This window comes from Phascolarctos cinereus, unplaced genomic scaffold, assembly GCF_003287225.1.
Source record: "Phascolarctos cinereus isolate Bilbo 61053 unplaced genomic scaffold, phaCin_HiC Scaffold_5;HRSCAF=322, whole genome shotgun sequence".
Classification (NCBI taxonomy): Eukaryota; Metazoa; Chordata; class Mammalia; order Diprotodontia; family Phascolarctidae; genus Phascolarctos; species Phascolarctos cinereus.
Genome location: NW_027555958.1, coordinates 166282501 through 166310116, shown reverse-complemented (window position 1 = coordinate 166310116; position 27616 = coordinate 166282501). Strand labels below are relative to the sequence as shown.

General features: G+C 35.9%; 1 protein-coding gene across 1 annotated transcript in view; it reads right to left on the bottom strand.

Moving 5' to 3' along the window:
* MMS22L (MMS22 like, DNA repair protein) overlaps nucleotides 1-27616 on the bottom strand; it is a 160454-nt gene that overhangs the window by 98755 nt on the left and 34083 nt on the right. The window contains exons 11-14 of the mRNA XM_020998331.2: nucleotides 15285-15347; nucleotides 9553-9672; nucleotides 8626-8852; nucleotides 5731-6240 (exon numbers count right to left, since the gene is read on the bottom strand). Coding sequence (XP_020853990.1) covers nucleotides 5731-6240; nucleotides 8626-8852; nucleotides 9553-9672; nucleotides 15285-15347 — 920 coding nt within the window. The remainder of the gene's footprint in view (nucleotides 1-5730; nucleotides 6241-8625; nucleotides 8853-9552; nucleotides 9673-15284; nucleotides 15348-27616) is intronic.

Here is a 27616-nt window from a genome sequence, read left to right as displayed (position 1 = left end):
AATTCCTCAAATTAGACACTAATATTCAGAGAAGCAAAAAACAGGATGTGGCACATGGCACACTTTTGACTTCTTGTTGCTTTGGACAGTTGTTGTTTACTCAAATTAAATGAGATAACATATGTAAAGTACTTTTGCAAACCTTAAACTGAAATATAAAAGTGAGTAACATGGTCAGACTTATGGCTTAGAAACAATAATGTAAAGGATAGATTTTGTTCAGTGGTTTTTCAATTGTCCTTCTTTTTGTGACCCCATCTGGTGTTTTCTTGGCAAAAATACTGGAGTGGTATTTCATTCTCCAGCTCATTTGACAAATGTAGAAACTGAGGCAAACAGGGTTAAGTGATTTGTCCAGAGTCACACAGCTAATAAGTGTCTGAGGCCAGATTTGATCTCAGGAAGATGAGTCTTCCTGACTCCAGGCCCAGCACTCTATCCACTGAGCTGTCCTAGCTGCCCCAAGGATGGACTAGATTGAATTAAAACATTATTTAAATAATCCAGATAAGCAGCGACAAAGGCCTAAGATGGTTGCCGGATGAGGGACAAAAGGGAGAAATGCATGTTGTGGAAGTAAGACTTGGCAACTGATTGGATAAGGAGAGATAAGAGAATAAGAGTCAAAATCTGACTCCAAGAATGTGGGCATAGGTGACCAGAAAAAAGGTGTACTACATTCTATTCATTTTGTGCCCCATTTTATTATCCTCTTATGTTCACATAAATAAAATCTAAAATATGAAAAAGCAATGTAAATAGCAAATTTTGATATAACAATATGATTTCCTCCTAAAAATGGATAACTTCTCAAATAAACAAGGAAGAAAAGTTTAAGAATTAAAAATAGGATTCATTCTAAAAGAGTAAAAAAATTAACAATTACTAATTCTGATAAAGCTGGGGGTGGAGGAGGCGGGTAGAGTGGAACCACAGAATCCTATACAGTTGGAAAGGAACTCAAAGGTTATCTAGTTCAACTTTCACCTAAAACACGAATTTTTTTACAAATCAATCCTGATTTTCAAAACGTCTACTGTGTCCATGTAAAAAAGAATGTAACAGTGGGATTATCTGTTTGCTATTGTCACTGGGCTAAATGAAATAGAAAACTTTGCTTTAAAGCCAAAATCTCTTGAGGATTGTTAGTGACAACATATAATTTTTTAAAGGAATTTTCTCTTTGAACTGCCCAACATTTTTAGGTCAGTTTGCAATTGCCTTAAAACTTTTCTCTTAAAAAAAAACTAAATAAACAAACAAACAAACAAATAAGCAAACTCTCCGAAAAATGTTGTTTTATTTAGAAGTGAATAGGCTGTCAGTTGATCAATATCCATTTGGTAGTAAATTCAGAAGTCCATAGCCTCCTTTAAGTGGATGAACAAACAGGTACAGACCCTGGGAGTTTATTGTTTTGTTTTATAACTATTTTTTAATCCAAATGATATTTTCAGATGCCAAAAGGCATTTCAAACTACTCACCCTTACTTCAGTAAAAAAGAAAAAAGTGATCTCATGAGACCTCGTATGGCAAGTTTTAGCCCAGAGCTAATTTTCATAGCTGTGTTATAAAACTCTGAAAATAAGGGCCTATAATGGAAATGCTGACAGACCCTTAACTATAGCAGCATGAATGGCTATAATTAAAGAACAGCTTTTGGCTGCACCTAACTCCTTAAATGAAAGATTGCTATTTCTACAATAACCTCAAATAAAAGCAAGTGGAAAACCAGAAATGTGATTCCAGAAAGGTAATGTGATATGTTAAAGAGGATTGCTAAAACTATTTGACATTCTAAGCTTTAAATACTGAAGCATTTAGTTAACATAACCAAGTCAGTATTTTCATAATGCTACTTAATCAGCAATAAAGAATGCTCCTGTGAGCCATCATCTTGGGTTAGCAGAAAGTGGCATATAAAGTTATTATTTCTTAACAGCCTAGGGGGAGCTGCTTCTCCCTTTAATCAGTGATCTCACTTTCTTCCTACCTGTAAATTCTCTGTCATACAGTTATAAAACTATTACCCAGCACAGTATACAGAAAAAGGGGGGAAAACACATTTATGCAAGGACTGCTACCTTATTCCCACCTGGATTTTAAAACAGGAGAGATTGCTATAGTAATGTATTTCATCCTTTTCCCTAGTCAGGGATGCAGCCAGGAATAAATATCATCAATCTACGTAAGCCTATCTTCTCCGCTTATACCAAAATTCAAAGAAACTAGGTCCTGATCTGAATACAGTTTTTTTTTAATGGAGTTGCTTTAAATTTTAGTAACTAACAAAAATGTATTTAACTTGTACACAGCAATAATAAAGGACACTCAAAGGAAATAACTTAGAATGTTAGGTAATCGAGGTTTCCAGGAAGATCCCAGAGTTTGAGGCCAAAAAAATTAAACATTAATCTCAAATATAACAAGTACTGGAGGAATTTTTTTTAATCATCATCACAATAGAGAATCAGTCCTCTGTTTCCAGGATCACTCCTGAAGAGTATTTTTCTTTTTTAACCCCTTTTTGAGACTGAATGTCCCTATCTCACACAGGCTAGAAGTTCATTGGCTAATCAGGGCTTCACCATTTTGGTACTATACTCAGTGCAGACACCTGATGGGCTTAGCCTACTGTATGCATCTCAGAACTTCTGAGCTTGAGTGATCCACCAGCCTTAACCACCCCCAGTAACAAGGATTTCAATATGCACCACCATGCTTGGTACTCTGTCACTGCAATGGCTAAGTAATGCTCTTGGGAAGACAAGGTTTAGCATCCTAAATCTGGAGTTAGAAAGGAATTCACCTAACCCAACTTAAAGGTCATCTTATTCAGCCCATTCATATTACTGATGAGGAAAACAACAAGATCCACTCTGAGAGGTTAAGACTTGCCCAAGATCATACAGGTATTAAGTGGCAGAGTCTAAATCTGAATTCAATCACTGTGAATCCAGGTTCAGCATTCTTTTTACTACAATGTATTGTTTTACTCACTAGTGCTTAAAACAAAGTTGATCAAATCACATCTTGTCTAGCATGTTTGCTGTAAATAATCTAGCTTTTAAAGAACTGAATATTCCAAACATAATGGGTAAGATTTAGGGAAAATCCAACAGTAAGACATAAAGCTATGAAGATCAACACGGTGTCATTGCATTTTTTTTCACACTTTATATTCATCATTACGTCCACTGAAGATAAAATTGTCTAGCAACTTTGGCAATGAAAATGTAAATGGCCAGGTGTTCCTTTCAAGTAAAATCTCCACCCACCCCCTCATAAGCAAGAAGCAATTAAAAAAAGGGGGAAAAGCTAATAAAATTATATCAAAACACTCATTTTTTAATGTCTAGATGGGCAGTGCACATTAATTCCACACTCTATATGCAACAAAGCCCTCCAGTTAAACGAGACTCTTAAATACACATATAAACGTATTTCAAGTATTCTTCACTGTCCCATCCCCACCAATTGCTACAACCCTACTCAGAACAGTGGCACAGATCAATAAGTCTCATAAACTTGCAACAGATTGACAAATCAAGATACTTTTCCAGCCTTCCTGAAGTAGTGCTAGCTTTAGTGGTAAAGGTCTTTTCATAAAGTGAATTAACAAGCAGCTATGTTTATTGGCAGAAGTACAATTTAGATGTTAGAAATGATGATAAAAAATCAAAACTAAAATGATTATTACAAATAAAATTTAATTTACTCTTCTCTACCCATTCTTCTTTGTGTGATGCATTTTTACCTATCAACTGATGACCCTAAGTTAAAACTGACAAACAAAATCTCAAAGTTTAAGGATCTATACATTGCACAAAGAAGGTAAGAGAAAGCACATAGGTAGAAAGAGATATCATTACAAATAGTTTCTTGCCAAAATCTAGACTTTACTAACTTTATTATTTAAATACCTCCTGGGAAAAAGAATTTTTAAAAAAAATTCAGTGGTTCTTTGCTAAATACATTAATCATTCTGTGATCATTCATAAAGGAAGACAATAAGCAAGAATACCACTAGGTGTAGCCAAAAATCAATCAGTATATTTTTATTTCTACTGGCTTGAGAAGAAACCAGGAAGAGGAAGAGAAATATATTGGAGAATTGGGAAAGAAGGACAAGTTTCTCAGGCTAGTTTCACACCTCCACTTCTTCCCCCAGATGCTAGTGCTACCCACCCCAAAAAATTTTTTTTAAATTTATTTTGTACACACATTGATTGAGGCAGTTACCAAATCCTGTATTTCCCTGGCTATATCAAAGAAATCATGGGTCTAGTCCCTATATCTATCTTATATTTTATACTACATATATAATATATATTTACATATTTATATGTTTTATTATATATTTTAATATTATATACTTATATTTGTGCATATTGTTTCACCCAATAAAACGTCATGTCCTTGAAAGGAGATACTGTTTCATTTTTGTATTTATATTCTGAGTTGTCTGGTTCACAGTAGGCACACATTTGCCCTTTACAAATATATTCTTAGGATCATAAATAATAGGATTTTAGTGCTAAGAGAAACCTTGGGGATCTCAGGTCCAACCTCCTAATTTTACAGAAAAGGAAACCAAGATTCAGAGGATAAAGTAGCTTATTGAGACCACACAGCTAGGCTGCTCTGGATCAGAACCAAACCTTTTGACTTCTAGACCAGGGCCTCTTCCATTGCACCATGCTTCCTCCTGTAAAGTCTTTTCTGTATTTTAAAATACCTTTCACTCCCCACCTCCCTTCCCCAAATCCTCCTCCTTTAACATTTTAAAGTAAGCATAATAGCTTCAGTGCTATTTTCAACCTCTACCATGACTGTATTACTGCTAAGATTAACTGTGTTTAGAAGATGTGACATCCTCTGTCTGTTAGGAAAGCTATAAGACACCCCAGCCACATGTCTTTGGAAAAAGAACTAATTCTGAAAGCATATGGTTTTTAGGAATGGCTTTTTAAAGCATTTTTAATTTCTGAGGAAATGGAAAGGGATAATCAATGCTCTCCTTTTATAGTTCCCCCCTCTAAACATGTGTTCATGGCAGTGTTTAGAGGCTGACCCAACATGATTACTGTTACTTTCCTTAAATACTTAGCTGACTACCTAAGTGCAAAGACGGGATTCTAGAGAATAACTACTTCATCTAGACTATCCCATGCACCTAGAACATAACTCTCCCCCCTAAATGTTGGATAATATGGCATATTAACTAGGAAAACCTTGAGTAATCTCCTGTTTTGGTCATCTTACCATATAAGAGATAAAATCCCATGTACATTTTATGACAAAAAACAAATCTCCAAGTGGCAACATGGCATAGAGAATACAAAGCCAGGCTTGGAGTCAGGAAGACCAAGGTTCATAACTGCCTCTGACACATACTAGCTGTATAGCCATGGACAAGTCTAGGCAATATTGTGATGTAGGCAATTTTGTAGCACTTCAAATTGAAGAGAAAGGTGATATCTGCTACCCAAACCAACAGAAATCACTGGTCTAGGAGCAGCTATGTGGCACAGTGGATAGAGCACTGGCCCTCAAATCAGGAGGACCCGAATTCAAATCCAACCTCAGACACTTGACATTTACTAGCTGTGTGACCCTGGGCAAGTCATTTAACCCTGATTGGCTCACCTCCCCCTGTCCCCTAAAATCACTAGTCTAAAGAAAAAAAACTCAAGATATCAATATTTGCATTTTACTGAAAAACATACCTGACTCTGGCCAGAACAGCTTGTAGAAAGTTTAATACAGTCCTGAGCTGAGCTTCTCGACAAGCTGGAAGAAGCATACTGAATCCGTCATTCAACAATATTTCCTCAGAAAGTTTCAAGTTCCGGCTTATTTCAAACACTTCTTGAACACCATCCATATAGATAGAAAGAAGTGTCCACAGCACATGTTTCTGTCCCGACTCATTCTTAGATACTAAGAATTCCTTTGCTTTTTCACTAAAAGCACCAGAAAGTGTCTGGGCCAAAACACCAACATCCAGGTTTCTCTGAACATACATTAAGAGAAAAGCCATTTGGCCCTTCCAAACAAGCGCCCTCTGTGAAGGCGTGATAGACCCAGGTCTGAGGAAGTCCAAAAGATCCAGAACACGACTGACCACATCTTCCAACTTTGCAACAGTAGCCAATACCAGAAAAAGTTTAAAAAAATTCTGAAGACCAACTTCAGTTAGCTCTTCCATTCTTTTTTGATGGAATTTGGAATATATTCTGTAAAATAAAGACAGTATTATAATAGAGCTTATTGTTTTATTCATGGAAACACATTTCTCTACAACTTTCCCACCTACCAAGCTTAGAGGAGGTCATCACCCATAGGGAAAAATTCAAACCTGAATTTCCAAATAAGAGTTTTCTATCTTCCTTCTTGCCAGGTTTTTCTTAGTGCCAGAAAGAAGGGTCACTACTTCTTAAGAGGACAAAGTCACAGAATACCCTACCAACCTAGCAGAGAGCCTGTAAGTGATGCAGCAAATCACCTGTGACTGTATGAAAGGATTTGGTAGATTTTCCCCTAAAAAATGATACAAATGTGCACTCTATAGATTATAATTTTTAATCTTTTACTATAGTCACCCATCACATTTACTTATTTTTTTCTATTTTTATTGGCAAAAAAAAGACCAATATACACTCAATTATAAATTGATGAGGTTCATTCCAATATGAACCATACAACTTAAAATAATTTATAATAATAATAATTTATAATCCATTTGGTTATCCTCTTTCTTACATTCTCTTAGGCTTACTTTGTATGTTCAGTAAAACCTAATAATTGTAAGAAAGAAATTCATTTTTTGCCTGGTAACAAAAATACCAGCAAAACCAGTGAAGTGTCATTTAATAGCCAACTACTACAGCTAAATATATATGTTCTCCTTGAATCAATGTCTTGTTTACTGCTGAAAAAGAATTCACCCTCGCATTCTAGTTACAGGCTATTAACACTTAGTAAACTGTATAACTGCTTTATTTTAGGTAGGAATGATTCATACTAATACACAAATACTGGAGAAGGAAATGGCAAACCACTCCAGTTATCTTTGCCGAGAAAATTCCATTCCTAGTAAGGTGTACAGCCAAGACCTAAAGGCCAGGTCCTCTGACTTCAAGTCCAAAATTTCTTTCATTATGTCATATTTCCTCTTTGGATCAAGAGGCAATAAGATTGGCCTCTTCTACCACTCAGAGAAGCACAAATACTAGGGTTGTAAAATCTATCTAGCAGTCCGTGTCTCCACCCAAAATATGAACGTTAATAATAGAATCTGGGATATAACCTAACTATCCTGATCTGCAGGGCATGTTCAGCCAGGGTCAAAAGACAAGGCATTATTTCTAGTCTCTCACAATATTGGGGTTCTTTCATTTAATCCATTATCTAATACTTGAAAGAAGAAAGAGCTCTCCCCTCCTCTCCTCTCCCTTACCTGAGGGTGTTCTGCCCAAAGGAAGGTAAATTTTGATGGCCGAAAGCTGACTAGTTAACTTGGGGTTTACCGCCTAGATTTCTTTCTCAAAGACCAATTAAACCCAATTATCTCTTAAACCCAATTCACTCTGGATCTCATGGACTGGTCAATTGGTCCCTGCCCTGCCCAAGCACCATTAATGATTATTTTTTGGGCCCTACTGGCTCAGAGCAAATGCTCTGACCAGCAAACTTGAGGGTCTTCCCCTCCCAGTTTGATATTTTTTTTTTTTTATTAAAGGGGGCATCCCTTGACTCACTTCTTAAAGAGCCTATTCACTGAATGGGCCTTGCTTCGCTCAAAGTGAGAACCTAAAAAGACCTTAGCTTAAAAGGGCCAAGGTCTTCCACTGCATCCTGGTCCATCTCCAGTTGTCCTGATGGATATCTGGCCACTGCACTCATATGACTCTGGAGGAGAAAGTGAGGCTGGTGATTTTGCACAGCTCTCCCTCACTCAAATCAAAGTCAATTCATCATCTCCCTGATGTCATGGTCCTCTTCGAGAACAAAGGACAAAATCACAACCTAATACTTCAACATTTTAAGGATGCTTTTTTTTTTGGTTTAACACACTTGTACATAATCATATTTTATCTAACTACTTGCATGAAGAATATGCTGAAATTAATAAAAGTTCTTCAGAAATCCTGGGAATTTTAGTCCCAACAGGACCAACAGAAGAAGAAGCTATGAAATTCCATACCAGTGAGTCTGAAGATTACATATGCTGAATTTGTTCCCTGATTTATCAATTCAGTAAACTTTTAATTAGAAAACATCAGAAAATGTATACAATATATAAATAAACTGCTTTCTACCTCCTACATGATGTTTTTTCTTATCCCCACCAACTTCCACTGCCTCCTCTACCAAATCACTTTGCTTACTTTGTATGTATTTATATGGTTTTATGTCTCCTCTCACAGATTCTAAGCTCCAGGAAGGCAGGAAATGATTCAATTTTGTGTTTGCATCCCCAGTATTGAGCACAGAGCACTTAATAGGAAATTTTAAAAAATCCTTGTTGATAGGTTAACTTGAAAAATATTAAAGTTGCAGTATTTCCATAAGAACATTTTTCTGGACATTCTTTTTTCAGAAGGAAAAAGGGTACATACCTTCCTTTGATTTGGTTCCAAGGATGAGTTTCATTAGTTGCTACAGCTTTTTTCATGACTTTTGCCAAAACACAAAGAAAAATGTTGTAACTACTGTTGGATTTATAGAGGTCATGGCTCTGCTCATCAGAACAACAGGTCTTCACTATTTCAAGCATAGACAAGGTTGATTTAGAAACATTTGCAAACTCTTGTAAACCAAGCCAAGGAATAATAAAAGAACTGTTCTAGAAGGGGGAAAAAAAGTATTATATCTCCTGATAAAAACTTCAAACTGTAAAACACACTAAGGTTTATGAAGAATAAGAGACTGACCCCATGTTTCAACAATAACAAAATATAATGAAATGTCCAATACACTCAGAGATGCAATGTAAATAGTGGTCACCATGTTAAAAACTTGCTCAGACCAAGGGGAAATAAATCTCAATCTCTTCTAGACCATGCCAAATAACCTTCCTGCCTCCTCTGTTCCCCATCTAAGGCCACAGGATCTACGACCACGCATACCTTATAAAATAACCTTGGAAGTAAAATATAACAGCAAAAGCACCAACAAGTAGAATGCCTAGAGCAAACTTTTTAGGGTTATAAGCTAGAGAGAAAAACATTTCTCCATATCTATCAGATTTATCTGGACTGAAAAGTATTAGTAGCAGATGTAAAACGTGTATGAATCTTATGCTGGTGAAAAGGTGCTTCCTTTGGTTAGACCTAATTCCACTGATAAAAAGAATAAATTTTTTCCCTTTTGGAAAAAAAAAGTTTAAATGGTTTTTGTGATTAGCAAACTATTCCCAGAAAGCTTCCATCTATGTTTAACAAATACTAACATTTTTAATATTCTACAACAGTTATTCAGCGCACAAAAAAATATGCATAGATCCCTCAATTGGGAAGACCAAAGTCTTAGCACTATTTACTCACAAGATTTTTGCTGTAGTAGTCCCACAGAATTGTAACAGCCTGAATATTGGGGTTCCAGAAACCACACAGTGTCAAGCAACAGTGAAGATACATGCGCACCTGTTCTTCTAATATACCATCCTAATAAAACAGAAACATTCAATTACATGCAAGCCATGCTTTCGAACACTAACATATACTGTCACTTCAAGTACAAAGGTTGCCATGCCATGGAATAATTTTCTCTATAAACCTCATTACTGGTTATCTCCTTTTCATCAACAAAAAGCCACTAAGGTGGAGTGGCAAGCTAGGAAATAGGGTCTGACCACAAAGACACTGTCATTTGACAATGCACGGCAACTCCAGAGACAAATGCTTGAAGAAAATATAAAAAACAGACTCAAAGAAACTTAATTATATTCATTTCATCTTCTGCCAATACGGTGTCAATAAGGCCAAAGCATGTTTCTAAATATTAGTTCAGAAGCTATTAACTAATCACCAATATATGGAGTATAGAAGAATTAGAATTTCCATTCAAGTATTTTAAATGAGCCTATGTGTGGTGACAGATAAAGAAACAAGACTAGTCTATCTACAGGAAAGAACACCAACAAAACACACGGAAGTACTTAATGCCTCTTGACTTAATGAAACAAGGTGGAATAAAAGAAGATGTAACGTGTAACCTAGATATATTCAAATCCACAGGTCTTGATTAAGCTTAATAACAACTAATAATAATAGACTTATATAGCACTTTAAGGTTCACAAAGCCTCTACCTACATTATCTCATTTGATAATCAGCTTAAGGAATTTACTAAACTCATTGCAGGGCAACAGCTACTCAATTTTTAAAACAAAAAGGGTGGTTGATGTGCACAGATATGAAGGACTGGCTATCCATATTTAACTAAGTAAAGGTGCATGTGCAGCTAGGTGGCACAGTAGATAGAACTCTGGCCTTGGAGTCAGGAGGACCTAAATTCAAGTCAGGCCTCAGACACATGACACTTACTAGCTGTGTGACCCTGGGCAAGTCATTTAACACCAACTGCCTCATCAAAAAGAAAAAAAAAAGGGAGGGGAGGTAAAAAATTAGCATGTAAACTTCACTCCATTGTCTAAGAGGGGAAAAAAACCCACAAAATCAAAAATCACTCCACGGAAATATCTTAAAGCAAAGAGGTCAGAAGATAAAGATCAATACATTATTTAAGGTAAGTTCCTTCACATCAATCTACTTATGCAATTAAATGAATGGCCAACAAGTTAAGAAGCAATATACATATGCTCTTTTGAATTTAAGAGGAGTTTAATTGTTTTGCCCAACATATTCATCAATAAATTGAGAAATACAGCAAGATCACACAACAAATTTTTTACAGATTTTTAAATACAGGCATTGCCCAAATTACAAATACCTAACCTACAAATCTCTCATGTACATATATGCCCTCTAAACAAGGTTTCTGCATTTCCACATGGGCATCTGCTTACCTACTGTTCTTACAAACCTATTTTGCAGTTATAATTAGAATGAGGAAGAAAGGTATTTCTGTACAGCTTCTTTAGTTCTGATGAATTCTTTTCTACACTATTTTAAGATTGATCTGAGGGGCGGCTAGGTGGCGCAGTGGATAGAGCACTGGCCCTGGAGTCAGGAGGACCTGAGTTCAAATCTGAACATAGACACATAACACTCACTAGCTGTGTGACTCTGGGAAAGTCACTAAACCCCAACTACCTCATATTTAAAAAAAATATTGATCTGAGATCTGTTTAGCCCTCCTTTACAGAATATTAATCCTTTGTACCCGAAGGCAGCATTGACATAGTATAGAGAAGGCTTAACTGGCACACCTGGGTTCAGATCCTGTCTCTGATACCTGCTATTTGTACAACCGCGGAACAGTCCCTTTCTCTCAGAGCCTCAGTCTCCTCACCTGTAAGAAGAGATGGAAATTCCTCTCGCTCCTATCTCACTCCTATCTGAGTGGTAGAAGAGACCAATCTTATCACTGCCTCTTGATCCAAAGAGGAAATATGACATGATGAAAGAAATTTTGGACTTGGAAGTCAGAGGACCTGGCTTTTAGGTCTTGGCTATACACATTACTAGGAATGGAATTTTCTTAGCAAAGATAACTGGAGTTCCTAAAGTCAAGTCATTCAGTCAAGGAGTATTTAATTAAATTCCTACTCTATGCGAGGCATTATTGATAAATGCTGGGGATATGACAGGTAAACTCTCAAGAAACTCACAGTCTAATGAGAGAAATCATGAAAAGCATTTTGCAAACTTTAACATCTATATAATGCCAGTTAGCAGTATCATATACACTATTTACCATCTCTGTGCATTGGCTCATATTTTAAATAAGTGACACTGGACCCAGCTTTGAGGTCCTACATCTCAAATTCTAGTGGTTTAATTATAAAGTTAAAAGTTTCCATAAATGTACGGATGCTGAACTGGACATATTCTGTTTCAGAATAATAAATTTAGAACTGGAAGGCCATGTAAGTCCAATTTCTTACTTTCAAAGGAAGAAACTGAGGTTAAGTAACTTAACCAAGAACCATACAGAACCAAGGCTGGCAATGGAACCAAAGTCCTCCAGTTATGAATTCAGTATTCTTTCCACTCACTGCCTCCACAATATCTTCTACACTCACAAACTGATCAGATTCTAAAAGGTATCACCAGAGCTTGGTATCATAGAAAGAGTACTTTCTCTAGAGTCAGAGAACCTGAATTCCAATCCTTCTTCTGACACATATTACTGGTGTATATTAGCTATTATTGTTTTTACTGAAAAGGTTTAAGGACACTTCTCCCTAATATTAAAAATAGGAGTAGTACTCATTCATCATGGCATGTTCCTTTCTTCAGGCAAAAGGATGGGTAGATGACCCCTTCTGAAGGTTCTTGCAGGTTGTCTATAAGATATGTTATTTTGTCTTAGTAAACTTAAGGAAAGAAAAGAAAAATCAAAACAATAAATAAAAGAAACTCTGAAATTCTTCCTTGTAAAAAATAAAAATAATGCTATTTTAAGGTTGAATAAACAATCTAATTCTCTTTTCCTCGCAGCATTCTCAATACAGTCAGCTAATTTAAAAGGACAGTTTAGTTTTAAGATATTTTTTCACAAAGTTTAAAAAGAAAAAGAAAAAATCTTTTTCATCTTTACTTTGATCAGCAGAGTCCAACGATACCCAGCATATCAGTGATCGTCAGTAAAGCTTAGTGCCTCTGTCTTCGGTTTGAAAAAGAATGATTTGAAAAATATTGTTTGCTTAATTAATACTGCTTTCAAGATTCTATCAACTTTATCTTAAGACTATTGTACATTTTGAGGTATTTTTTAAGACTATAAATGGACTGTTTCACTGCTGGAGATCAAGTCAGAACATGAGGGCGGTCAGATTTTAATTTATCTCAGTGGGGAGAAAAACAGATATAATCAAAATGATACTTCTATCTAAACATATTATTTATTCTTTACGACCACCTACTGAACCCACAAAATTGGCTTCAAGAACACCAGCAAGTAGTTCTATATAACTTATGGAATATGATTTGACACAATGCAAGGCATGATGAAATTGAGATAGTATTGGAGAGAGGGGCTTAATCTTCCTAAATATTAGGAAATGGAAGATAATTACACAGTTTGAATGAGTAAAAAATCTTGCTTTGTGCTGGCTCTAGTTTCATAAAGAAATATTTACGGTACAGGCTATCCTAAAAAAAAATCTAACTTATCCTTATGTCCATATATAGAAATTACACAGTGTGCTACAGAACCAGCTCTAACTCTCATCCTTATAAAAAAATATAGTATTATAAAAGTTAAATCCAGCAGTGTCAATAAAAGCTTTATTATATTACTAGACATTCCAACTGAGGAAAATCTTTTTTCATGGTCGATATAGTCCCTTTCCTTGAGGGGGGAGAAGGGAAATAACACTTAGGTAGTCATAACCTAAAGGAAAATAATAATAATAAATCACTAAAAGACTGATAGAAAGTGATTTACAATCTTAGTAAAAATAATACTATTGCTATAAGGCAGAGATGATTATGTACTGTTTTTCCTGCTGTCACATATAATATATTTAGATTTTTGCTCCTCACCATGACTTATCTGTTTCAAAATTTTTACAGAAATACTCAGAAACCTATCCATCTTCCTATAGTACTTAAAGGACCAAAACAAAGAATCTAAGCAGTCCTTATCTACTGTCCCTATACCTCCCAACAAAGTAGTGATAAAATCCAGTCTTTCTGAAAAGAATTAAATAAAAAAAAATATTTTCTTTGGTTTTAACTGAAAGCCTTTCCATTTAAAAAAAAAAAACTAAACTAAAAAATACCACAAAAAGAAGATCCCTTGAGCCAATATCAGGTAAATGTGCTCAGCAGTTTATATAAATGACATAATGATCATATGTCAATAATTCCCAAATGTCTTAAAACAAAAGCTTAAAACTAGATTAGGATAAGGATAAGGAGAGTTTTAAATGTTCAGAATCAAGATGTTATCAATCAAAAAAAAAGAACTTTTCAGGGGAGGAGAGGGGGGGAGGCTATGACAGTATACATATAATAAAATATGGGCAGTACTTTAAAAACAAAACAAAACAAAAACCCTTGTCCCAAACCAGTGACAAAACTTTCAGGAAAACTATAAAAAGGTAACATCACTTTCATTCCAAGTAGAAAGTTCTTTGACATTCCATCTAAGGAAAAATTATGAGCTTTCACCTACATAATTAATAGATCTGTGTTATAACTAAATACATATATATTCATCTGGAAAAACATTAATTTTCAAAAGAATTTACATATACAATCCAAGAGGGGTCTCAAAAGTCTTGAAATAAGCTATTAAATTGAGTGAGTTTCACAGACTTGGTTTTCAATACACTAGTTGAAAACAGTCTATTAACTACCACACTTCTGCTTTATTTCTCTTGGAAATTTTTAAAGTCTTATTTCTTAGTGGCTAAATAATTTCTTTCCCAAATGAAAACCAACAATTGTTTCCGTAATTTTCTCAAAGGTATTACACAAAAGGCAATTTATACCATGAAAATTCAGAACAAATTTACAGAGCTACAATGCAACATGCTTAAAAATGTGATGAACAGCATATTTAAAACCACTTTAAAAGGAGGTCAAGTCTGACCTCTGGGCCATGAAGCACTGCATTAACAGCTCTGCAGAAAGAAAAATGATAAGGTATGAAATGAGTGCTCAGAAAGTAGAACCTTATCAGTAAGAGTATGATTCAAGCCTGTAAGACAAATTGCTCAGCAAGGCAAGTCACCTTCCTGCTGTGATGAGGATATAGCTGAATTTTCAATGCCACTATCTTCGCCCATCATGTCTCCTAGACTTGATATCCACACATTCAATATATGGCTTACAGTTTCTAAGCATCTAGCCCTTATTTTGAATATATCTTGTCAAAATAGCCAACTGGGATAATTATCTTTATCCTTTATCTGACAACTTAGTGTCAAGAAAAAAAATCTTTAAAGGGTAGTTACTAATCTCATAAGCACTGGCTTCACTTTGGCAAACAAACAAATAAACAAAAAACCCCAAGAACATCTGTATGCCTCAATTACAGTAACCAAAGGTTGGCTTTGTTTTGTGTTTTCTTCTACAGGTATTCTACGTGATGTCCAAAAATTTAACATGCCAATATTTTTTACTGCTACTTAATATACACACCTGGACATTAGTTGACTTTTTCAGTAATTCTTCTACAAAGCTCCAGTTTGAATTCATTTGTTTCTAGAAGGAGAAAAAAACATTTTTGAATCAAAGAAATCACCACTTCCAATAGCACATATTTTAAAAACTAGGACAGGGAAAGTAAATGACTATTTTTTAAAAGATTTCTATCACCACAGAACTTGATGCAATGTCAATGGGAGACACATTGTTATGTGTATCTGATTATTCTCCCCCATCATGTTATATTTGTGGATGACTGAATTGGAGGGGAAAAAGATTATTAACTACTTCAGTCTTTACACTAAAACAAAATTATAACCCTCACCAAATAAGGATTTATTTATTTATTATTATTTAACCTTCGTAATAACACAGAATTTTGGGGAAACATTTTGATCTTTGATAATGTTAAATTCTAATGTGTACATAAAACTTCCAATAGTTAACTATACAATTACATTGTACAGACCATGACTGAAATATTGTTCTCCCAAAATGATTTTCATTTTTCCAGAAACAATTGGATCTTTTCACACTTGCATAAAAACAACAACAAAAATAACTTCATGATTGAGTTGCATTGTTCACTATTCTAAACATACTTACAAGAAACTGCAGTGAAACAATCAAAAGAAGTTTATTTCATCTAGTACATGTCACACCTCAAGACACCTCAGTTCACAAAGGATGGCTTTTAATATTGATTATTTAAAACTGAATGTTGTTATGGACTGTTATTAAAGAAGGAAGAGACAGACTTAGGACACAACCATGATGAAGATGTAATATACAAATTTAATGTCTCCATCTTCACCTCTTCAAGGTGAAAAGAATGGAAATTTACTAAAACAGAAGACAAAGAAGGCAAGGAACAATTTTGTTCTTTGCTTTCACTGAAACACCAAAATCCAATGAGGCATTGAACCAATGATAATTTCAGCCATTATTTGCTTATGATAGAGACTAGGTAGACTACACATAACAACCTGGCTATAAATTGGACAAAGGTGTCCTTTTATGAGCAATATTTGTTTCATTTTAATGTGACTGTCTGTGATAGGATCTGAAATATGAAACATCTGTATGAATATACTACTGTATTCATTCTTGTATTTTTAAACATATTACAATAATATAATTCAGTTGTTTCTTAATGACTTAAGGTTACTGATATAAACATGAATTACCATACTACACTATACACTCAGGGTGTATAGAGGTAAGCCAGACCATTGTTCTTTTTGAGTTCATCTATGCTTTCTATAGTTTTTCTTTCTCCTCTCTTACTGTCAGAAGCCTTTTTGTTGCTTCTTCCAAAGCTCTGCTGCCTTCTGAACTGCTGCTACTGGTCTACTGTGGGCTGAGAAACCAGACAGTCAAGATTATTAAAACTGTGCCTGAAATAAGAATAAATATTCTGAGTAAGAAGATGAAGGACTCTCCTCTCAGTAAAGTGTGCTACACTGCATGAACATTGTGAAATATATTTAACTGCTCATAGCTCTTTTTTTTTCTTTTTTTAACTATGCATGCTTACTTCTTCATTTTCAGTTATACTCTGGAAAGCTGAGACTGCCATATCACTTTTTCGGAAGGACAAAGTAGGACTTCTCTGACCAACTCAAACTAAAGAAATATTACACAGAAATCAATATTCTGCAGTGACAGAAGAAGGAGCAGAAATCATACACTGGACATGGAAGTGCCTATGTTCATTTAGATGGCTGATTTAAGTTAATTATTACATTTTTTATACATTTCACATAAACCTTTAGCAGGCAATACTCTGTGGCTAAATTTGAGTCTTCATTTTAGAATGAAGAAATATTAATTTCTGGAAAATTCATTTGTACATCTGAAATAATAAAAGTCCTAGAAGTTATCAAACAATAAAAATTTTAACAACATATCTTTCACTGATAACTGTTTTTCTTTTTAAATCAACATTTTTTACAAGGAAAAAAAAACAAATGGCAATTGCATAGGGTAACTAACAATGTGGATGATATAGTTCATAGTTTAATTTGAGTAGAATTTGTAGACCAGGAACTGACCCTCAGTTAAATGCTTGTATTCCATTTGTACAGTATTTACCGATAAAATTTCTAATGCCTCCCCCAAGCTGCATTATTCCACTAATTATAACTCTGCAGATACAATACAAACATCTTGTCTAGTAAAAACAGACAGATGATGTATAGAAGCTAAAATTCAAAACAGCTAAGCACCATCTTAATCCCAAGGAACTAGCACCTGGGTCATTGCAAAACACAGTATGTATAAAGGACGGAAACAACATCAGTTGTAAATTCCCTTTTTTAAGGGTTGGGAGTTAGGGGGCAGTTTTAACTCAGTTTTCTGTAGCAACAGTATTTGTTCTACATGTAAAATTATAACTAACTGGCCTCCAAGTGGTATAAAATTATTATGGAACCACCCACTTGGAGCGATGTTTTGTACTTCCAAGGCTGCTATAAAAATTACAACTGCGAAACACACTTGAGGTCTTGCATAAGCTGCATCTCTATCAGGAAAATAAAATGGATCTTCCCTTGCCCTCCATTTCTAGTCTATATGGGAGAATAGCTCTACTCTCTATTTGGGGTTACATTTTGCATCCTTTATCCAGTAGTCATTTCAGACATTTCCAAGAAGAGTATCACCTGGCCCTGAATAATTCTCTCTGTGGTCTGGACAGAGAAAGCAGCGTTAAAACTGACCCCTGCAATGTTCAAAAGTGGTGAATTTTCCTCTTTATACTCCATTTGGTTTTAAAATAGATGAGCAGGATTTTGAGAGGATAACATGCTCTAGGTCTGGGTTAAGAGAGGAGAAAAGCATTAAACAGAAACGTACGATAAATCTAAAATCTGAAGTATAAGAAATGAGACACCAAAGTTTCCTTATATTCTTATACTGAGAAATTGGCTACAGTTTTCTGGTTTAAATCCATATACAGGATATGTCCCAGTTATGGGAACTTATAAAATAAAAAATAACTAACCACAGCTGAGAACCTATTTAGAATGTAAAGATTTCACATTAACCTCTAGGGCAAAGCAGTTCACATTAAAAAATTGAAACACCTCCATGGATGAAACAAGACTAGAGGCATTTTTTCCCCCTGAAGAATATATGAATAACCATTATTACTTCATATCATCCTCCTTCCACTAGATTACTGTTTAGTAGAATAAAGAATGTTTACTGCATAATCATTTCCTTTTTATACCTGGACATGTTAAATCCATAAAAAATAGAATTTGAAGAATTTTCAAGACACTGATAACAAAATGAGCCAATTATCACCAAGAACCAAGCTAATCTCTTTGAAAGAAAGGACTAAGATATGTCTGCTTCTACTAAATACAAAAGAGAAAATTCTGTCAAATTCTGTCTGACTTCTAATGTTGTTAACCTAATATTTAGATTCAATAGCATTAAGTAATATCTTTCTCCATTAACTTTTCAAAGAATCAGAAGATCATAGATTTAGAGCTGGGAAAAGAAAATACCTAAGAGGTCATTGAGACCAATTGTCCTCATTTTACAGATGAATAAAAATGACTTTCCCAAAGTTCTGTAGGAAGTTAGAGGCAGAGAAAATACTGAGAATTTGGACCCTAGTTCAAAACCCATGTACTTTCCAAGATATTAGACTGCCTCCTTTTTCTCTGATTCATTTTATTTATCTGTCAAATGGGTACAAAAAAAATCTGCTCTATTTCCAAGGACTGCCAAGAGAGGAAAAGCCATAATTTATGTGAAAACATTTTGGAAAAGTTGAAATTAATAAACAAATACAAGCAGAATAATAATAATAGATATTAATGATAATTATTATTTTAACAATAACAATAATGATACTAAAGAAACTAAAGAACAGGGAATCTTTAGAACTAATTCAGAACTTCAGAACTCTGGACACAAAAAGGGAAAAACGTGGTGAAGAAGGTAAAGAAAAAAATAAGGTAGGAAAGAAGAAAATAATTCCACAGAAAAATAAATTCAAAAAACAATGAATTTAAGACACAAATACTTTTCACATAACAAGGGTAGGAATTTTTCAAATGAAGATATAAAAAAACTGATTTTTTTTAAGTTGAGGAAAATAGACTTTATCCTTTGATAAATACTAAAATATCATTGTTTGTTTAAAAAAAAGAAAAGAAAAGAAAAAGGATCCTCACTAAGTTTCCCTGTAAAATACAAAGAGCAAATTCAGGACCATAAAAGATTAGTGCCTAGCATCTGTTGAATCAAACTCAATTAGTCATAACACTAACAGTATTAATAATGATAAAAAAAAAACTATTATTCTCCCCAAATCCTCCACATCTGGAGGTACTACTCATTATTTAACAGCTAACTAAATAATTGGTACCCTCAACACTTAAAAGTTACTATTACTTCAAACACTGCATCAGAAGACTGCGTCTTCTATGTCTTGGGAAATCTAGGTGTAGTGGATTAAGTGCTGCACCTAGAGGCAGAACACCTGAGTTTAAATTAGGCCTCACACATTTACTAGCTGTGTGATCCTGGGAAAGTCAGTTAACCGCTCTCTCTCTGTGTCTAAGTTTCCTCATCTGTAAAATGGCAATATTAATAATAGTATCTATCTCCCAGGGTTGTTGTAAAGATCAAATGAGATAATATTTTTAAAGCACTTTGCAAACTTAAAAGCTCTATTTAATGCTAGCTACTATCATTATCATCATCATCATCATCATCATCATCATCACGATGAGAGTGCTTCGTACATTGCACACAATCAACTAGAAGCAGGGTGGTAGTGTAGTAGATAGAATGCTAGGCCTGGAGTCAGGAAGATCTGATTCTAAATTCAGCCTTAGACACTAGGCAAGTCACTTAACCTCTGTCTGCTTCAGTTTCTTCATTTGTAAAATAGGCATAATAACAGCACCTATCTTGAAGGAAGCTGTCGTGATGATCAAACAAGATATTTGTAAAGCACTTTGCAAACTTTAAAATGCTATATAAGTTCTAGCTATTGTTATAATTGTTAAATTCTAGTTAATTGACTGCTCCGTTTATTCAGGGGGTCACTGAAGATATATATAGAAACAGTCTTGCAGAGCAATCTCAGCTGTCCTCCTATCAAATGGGAGGCAAATAGATCACAGAAGATACACAAAAGAAGAGAAAGTTCAGAAAGAAGTACAACATTTGGAGCCGGAGGACATGAGCTTAGCTCCTAGTTCTGTAACTTACTGTCATTTACTATCTGTATGATTTTGGGCAAGTCACTTCATCTACCTGAGACTTAATTTACTTAGCTGTAAAATAAGGGAAGGATTACAGCATGAGTTCTTAACCTGGAGTCTGTGAACTTGATTTTTAAAAAGACAGACAGACAGACAGATAGAGAGATTAAAGTATTTCACTATGACTGGTTTCCTCCGGTAATCCTATGTATTTTATTTTATGCATTTAAAAATATTATTCTAAGGAGTCTACAGGCTTCACCAGACTGCCAAAAAGGTCCATCACAAATAAAAATGGTTAAGAACCCTTGAATTAAATGATGTCTTAAAAGTCCTTCCAGCTCTAAAATCCCATGATCAGATAAGAACAAGGTAGGAAAGAAAGTTAAAGACCAGAAGAGCTGAGGTTTTTAGTAAGTCCAGAAGTCATTAGAAAAAGTGTCTTTTTTCCCATTTATGCTGGAAGCAATGAAGATCAAGGGAAGAAGGGGATTGGAGTTGATGGGAAAATTACCAGCAATAATAGAGATAAGTAAAATTTGCTTTAGCCCTCTCTTGCTTCTATAGTTTCTACCAAGGAGAATAATTTTCAGCCTAAAAAAATAGAACAGAAAATGGTTACCTGGGAATCAAAATATGAGATAACTTGTCCCCATGAGCCTTCTTTCTATTACTTGCTTAAGATACTCCACCTCAACTGTGGGCTGTGGCCATACCCGAAATGCTCTGCCCCCTCACCTCCACCTCTCAAATTCCACCTTCCACAGAAGGTCCTTCTTGGTCCTCTAGCGGGTATTTCTTTCCTCTTTCTGATTAGTTTCTTCTGCTCTATATATATATCTGATGTGTACCTAACATGTTGGCTCCTCCATTAGAATGTGAGTTCCTTGAAGGCAGGAATTGTCTTTATATCCTCAGTACTTACTTATGTGGTTGACACATAATAAGTGCTTAATAAATGTTTACTGACTAAATAGCTGAGGATAATATTGATAGCTGACATTTATATAATACTTTAAGGTTTATAAAGTATTTCATATATGTAATCTCATTTGCCAAAATGTTCTTACTCACCTAAAGCCAATTACCACAGGCAAACTACATTCTAATATATTGAAAGAATTAGAGAAGCAAATCCTGAATCTCTACTGGTTATCTTTCAAAAGCCTTGGTGAATGTGCAAGCCGAGAAGTGGACAAGTACCCTGATTTTCCCAAATACGGAGGGAATATAGGGAAAAAAGCTAAGAGGCAGCATATCATAATGACAGAGCAACTCAGAGCCAGAAGGACCTGGATTCGAGTTCTGACTATGTCATATACTTACCTCAGGCAACTCTCTAAGTCTATATATTGCAGAAATATTGATCTGAATGGGTAGAAGGATTTGAGTTTCCTCACTAGCATATTCCTTCACCAATGAAATGACAGGTCTAGACAATAGAGAGATGGAGAGATAAATAGATAGAAGAATAAAATACTGCTCAGTGAGCTTGATATCAATTCCTGATAACATTCTAGAAATAAATTTCTAGAGATGATCTGTGAGCACTTAAAAAGAAGAGAAGCAATGACTAACAGGCCAGTATGGATATATGAAAAATAAGCCTTACTAGGGAATTTAACATCTAAGTAAATAGAAGGAAGTTGCTGTAGAGCAGTGTCAAGGAGGGGAAGGGTGAGGTAAGATCGATAGACACCATTAAATAATTGGATTTATCTCGTGTCTCTGTCTCGGACCACCAAATTAATCAAACTTTGCCCCACAAGTGTGGCCAGAGAAGTAGAGAGAAGGTTCGAGGCAAATTGAAAGGAAATGTCATTAAATAATTGGATTTCACTTTCTTTCCTTGTGTTTTTGTCTACTTAATAAATAAAGGTGTTGGAAATCCAGCACAAGTTAAATCACAGTTAGGCCACATCTAATTGCTTTCAATCAATTAACCAATACTCAATTAATAAGCTATGCCAGGAGCTGGGAATAGAAAATTAAAAGGGAAGCCCTTAAGAAGCTTACAGTCTAGCTGAGTTCAAGTCACCAGGCTTAGAAAAACTAAATCCTAGAGTACTAAACAACTATCCAATTGGAATGTGGGGTGCTAGTGACCTTTCAAAGAACTCTAATAAAGAAAGGTTGTTACAGGATTCAAAAAGTATTAGACACTGAAGCTGGCTGCTACTAGACCTGTACTTTAAGGGATGGAATGTGTCTTTTAAAAATCTTTTGATTTGTTTTTTTTCCCTTTTAATTTGATGCTACACTTTAACACAATACATTGCTACGCACCAGAAGAAAACCTGCCTATGATGTAGCCACCAAAAATGGGTTTTTAATTGCTAACAGAAAGGAAAAAAGTATCCTTTAACTCTGACAGGATGGCACCAAACAATAGACCATTATACTGGGATAGTACCTTAAAGAGAGTTAAGTACTTAATAAATGTCTGTTGAATTAAAAAGGAATTAAAGGTAAAGAGGTATTTTCTAGGAGTTCTTTAAGAAAAACAGGACGGCTATTTGTTTCAAAGCAATTAAAGTCAGAATAATAGTATTTAGTGACAAAGGAAGAATGTGATGCCAGCTTGAAGACACTTTTAGCTTATATAGCCCTGAAATACAGGAATGAAAAATCATAAACTGACTCTCAGTCAGAGGATAATCCCTCCTGTTGCCACTGGCTCACCTACTCACGAGGAAGCATAGTCTGTTAATGGAACTAAACAAAGCTATCAAGTAATGTTCCAGAAGGGTCAGAGCTGGTTTTGAAAAGTAGAAGGTACCTGGCTTCAGGATTCCTGACATCTATCTCTTTGATGATGTTGGACATATGAAATAACAGTTTTCATTACAGAATTTGTAGACAGCTAAATAAGTGGAGGGGCCACAAGCTGGATGACCACAGATATAGAATTTTACTATATGTACCTTTGTACATAGCTGGCTGACAAAATTAAAAGTGACTATATAGTTCATTAAAACTAAGATATTTTTGTGGAAAATGACTCAATTTAAAATATTAGACACTGATCTACTTTAAAGGTTCTGTGGTCTCAATGATGTAGATGTAATAACAACAACAATAATAACAATAATGCATTTATGTAGAACTTTAAGGTTTGCAAAACTTTTTAATTTATTTGAGTATCCCAACAACCCCTTGAGGTATGTAGGTATGTTCTATTATTTATCCCCATTTTAGAGATGAGAAAATTGAGGCTATAAGCGTTTGTTAAGTCACTTGCTCAGGGTCAGACAGCTAGAGTGTCTAATGCAGGGTTTGAATTTACATCATCTTAACTCCAAATGCTCTATCCACTATACCACTTAGCTGCAGAACACAGTTGATCCACATCTTCTCATCTTACAAGATTCTTTTTTGTTTTTTGGGGTTTTTTTTGGTGAGGGAATGGGGTTAAATGACTTGCCCAGGGTCACACAGCTAGTAAGTGTTATGTGTATGAGGTCAGACTTGAACTCAGGTCCTCCTGAACGTAGGGTTGGTGTTCTATCCATTGCACCACCTAGCTGCCCCTTCTTATGAGATTCTTGTTCATATCTTTCCATAAATCCTCTCAAAAGGCCTTGGTCAACAAACTAAAACATTTTTCTTAGAATCTTTTAATCATAAAAGATATCAAAATACTGCTTAAAAATTCCCTACCTCCTATTTTTAAGGTGATCTCAAGATAATAGTCCATTTGTAGATTTACAATATATTTACAGTTTTTCTATTAAAGAATGGATGAGGGGCAGCTAGATGGCACAGTGGACAGAGCATCAGCCCTGGAGTCAGGAGGACCCAAGTTCAAATCTGACCTCAGACACTTACTAGCTGTGTGACCTGGGCAAGTTGCTTAACCCCAACTGTCTAAAAAAAAAAATTAATAAAAGTCATCCCTTTTTGCCAGGATCCAAACAGACCAGTTAGGTGGGCAACAGTCAAAGACAGAGTCACAGGTACATTCCGTTAGTCCATTAGCCACTGACCAAAACTAAGTAGCCTGACAGTTGTACCTCCATGGACAAGGAAGAAGAAGCAGTCTCAGTGCTACTTCCCATCCATCTTGGAGTAGGCAAGAATCAGGCCACTGAACTACATGTAGGGATCCCTGTATCCCCTCCTTTTGGCTCATGGACCAGTGCTCACAACAATGGGGATCAATCAACCAGGCAGCTAAATTACTATCCCAAAGCAAGAGCTTGGCTTGGTGAGCTTGAGGTTCAATGGGAAGGTCTTCTTCATCCCACTACATCCATAAACTGCTAACCAAGGTTGGGATTAGGACCTTGATAGCCACCTCAACATCCTGATGAGGTGGCGGAGCCAAGATGGTGGAGGGCAAGCAGTGACTTGCTTGAGCTCTCCCCCAAACTCCTCCAAACACCCATAAAAAAATGGCTCTAAACTCTAAAGCAGCAGAATCCACAAAAAGACAGGGTAAAACAAATTTCCAGCCCAAGACAGTCAAGATGGTTGATCAGAAAGACATATCACGCTGGGCAGGTAGAGAAGCTCAGTTTGGCATGGGCACGCAGGCCTCAGAGGACTGAATCACAGGCAGCTGTGGCGGTTTCCAGACTCCTCAATCCACGAACGCCAAAGACAACTTAGAAGGTCGGTGGGAAAAGTCTGTTTTTGAGGTGAGAGAAGAGCTAGGTCAGAGCCAGTTCCAGAGTACAGTGCGCGGGCCAGGGTGGTGGCTGTGTCCTGAGCTTCCAGCCCACTGACTGAGGGGGAATCAAGCGGCTGATCAGAGACAACAGACTGCAGTGATCTCTTTGCCAGTGCTGAGGCAGGAATCTCTTGCTTTGCCTGTGCTTGGATCTGGGTCACAGTCCTGGGGTGAGGAGGAGCACTGGTGCGGTGGCGCTCGTAGTGGCGGTGCAGAGGAAACCCTCCTCACAGTTCCAAGAGAGAAAAGACTGCCTGTGGCCAGTCACTCAAAGACCAGAGCACAGGCCAGGAAAAGAGTACACACCTCAACCCTTATCATACCACCTTGGAAAAACTGAAAATTTACGGGTCTCTAGAAGTATCTCTGAAAACAGCTACACAAACCCCCGAAGGTTGGGACAGTACATTCTCCACATTGGAAGCAAACTTTTACCTTAACAAAGAGTTTAAAACTCAAGCAGTTGGCTGGGATCATAAGTAAACCTCACAAAAAGAGTCAGACTATATTATCTTACTTTGGTGACAAAGAAGATCAAAACATACAACCAGAAGAAGACAACAAAGTCAAAGCTCCTACATCCAAAGCCTCCAAGAAAAATATGAATCCATTCCTGGCCTTGGAAGAGCTCAAAAGGGATTTTGAGAAGCAAGTAAGAGAAGTAGAGTAAAAACTGGGAAGAGAAATGAAAGTGATGCAAGAAAATCATGAAAGACAAGTCAACAGCTTGCTAAAGGAGACCCAAAAAAATACTGAAGAAAATAACACCTTAAAAAATAGCCTAACCCAAATGGCAAAAAAGGTCCAAATGCCAATGAGGAGAAGAATGCCCTAAAAAGAAAGATTGGCCAAATAGAAAAGGAAGTCCAAAAGCTTACTGAAGAAAATACTTCCTTAAAAATTAGAACAGAGAAATTGGAGGCTAGTGACTTTATGAGAAATCAGACACAGTAGAACAAATCCAAAAGAATGAAAAAAAAAACAATGTGAAATATCTCATTGGAAAAACAACTGACCTGGAAAATAGATCCAGGAGAGAGAATTTAAAAATTATTGGACTATCTGAAAGCCATGATCAAAAAAAGAGCCTAGACATCATCTTTCAAGAAATTATCAAGGAAAACTGCCCTGATATTTTAGAACCAGAGGGCAAAATAGAAATTGAAAGAATCACCAATCTCCCCTGAAAGAGATCCCCAAAAGGAAAACTCCTAGGAATATTGTAACCAAATTCCAGACTTCCCAGGTCAAGGAGAAAATATTGCAAGCAGCCAGAAAGAAACAATTCAGGATAACACAAGATTTAGCAGCTTCTACATTAGGGGACCGCAGAGCATGGAACATAACATTCCAGAAGGCAAAGAAGATAGGATTACAACCTAAGAATCACCTACCCAGCAAAACTGAGTATAATCCTTCAGGGGAAAAAACAGTCATTCAGTGAAATAGAAGACTTCCAAGCATTCTTGATGAAAAGACCAGAGCTGAATAAAAAATTTGACTTTTAAATACAAGACTCAAATGGAACATGAACAGGTAAACAGGAAAGAGAAATCATAAAAGACTTATTAAGACTAAACTGTTTACATTCCTGCATGGAAAGATGATATTTATAACTCAGGAGACCTTTGTCAGTATTAGGGTAGTGGGAGGGGAAACATATATGATAGATAGATAGATAGATAGATAGATAGATAGATAGATAGATAGATAGATAGATAGATAGATAGATAGATAGATAGATAGATAGAGGGCACAGGGTGAGTTGAAGATAAAGGGATGATATCTGGAGAATAAAATTAAGGTGTGAGAGAGGATTATACTAGGAGAAGGAGAAAGCAAAAGGTAGAATGGGGTACATTATCTCGCGCAAAACAGACAAGAAAAGGTTCTTATAGTGGAGGGGAAACAGGGGAAGGTGAGAGGAAATGAGGGAATCTTATTCTCATAGGATTTGGCTTAAGGAGGGAATAACATACACACTCAATTGCGTATGGAAATCTGTCTTACCCTACAGGAAAATAGGGGAGGAAGGGGACAAGAGAGCAGGGGGATGATAGAGAGAAGGGCAGATTGGGAAAGGGGTAATCAGAAGGAAGTACTTCTGAGGAGGGACAGGGTCAAAAGAAAGAATAGAATAAATGGGGGGGCAGGATAGGATTAAGGGAAATAGAGTTAGTTTTTCACAACATGTCTACTATGGAAGTGTTTTGCATAACTGCACATGTATGACCTGTATTGACTTGCCTGCCTTTTCCATGAGGTTGGGTGGGGTAGGAGGAAGGGAGGAAATTTGGAACCCAAAGTTTTAAAAAGCACAGGTTTAAAAAAAATATTTCCACATGCAACTGGGAAATAAGAAATACAGGAAATGAGGTACAGAAATCTATCCTGCCCTACAGGAAAATAGAAGGGGAAGGGGATAA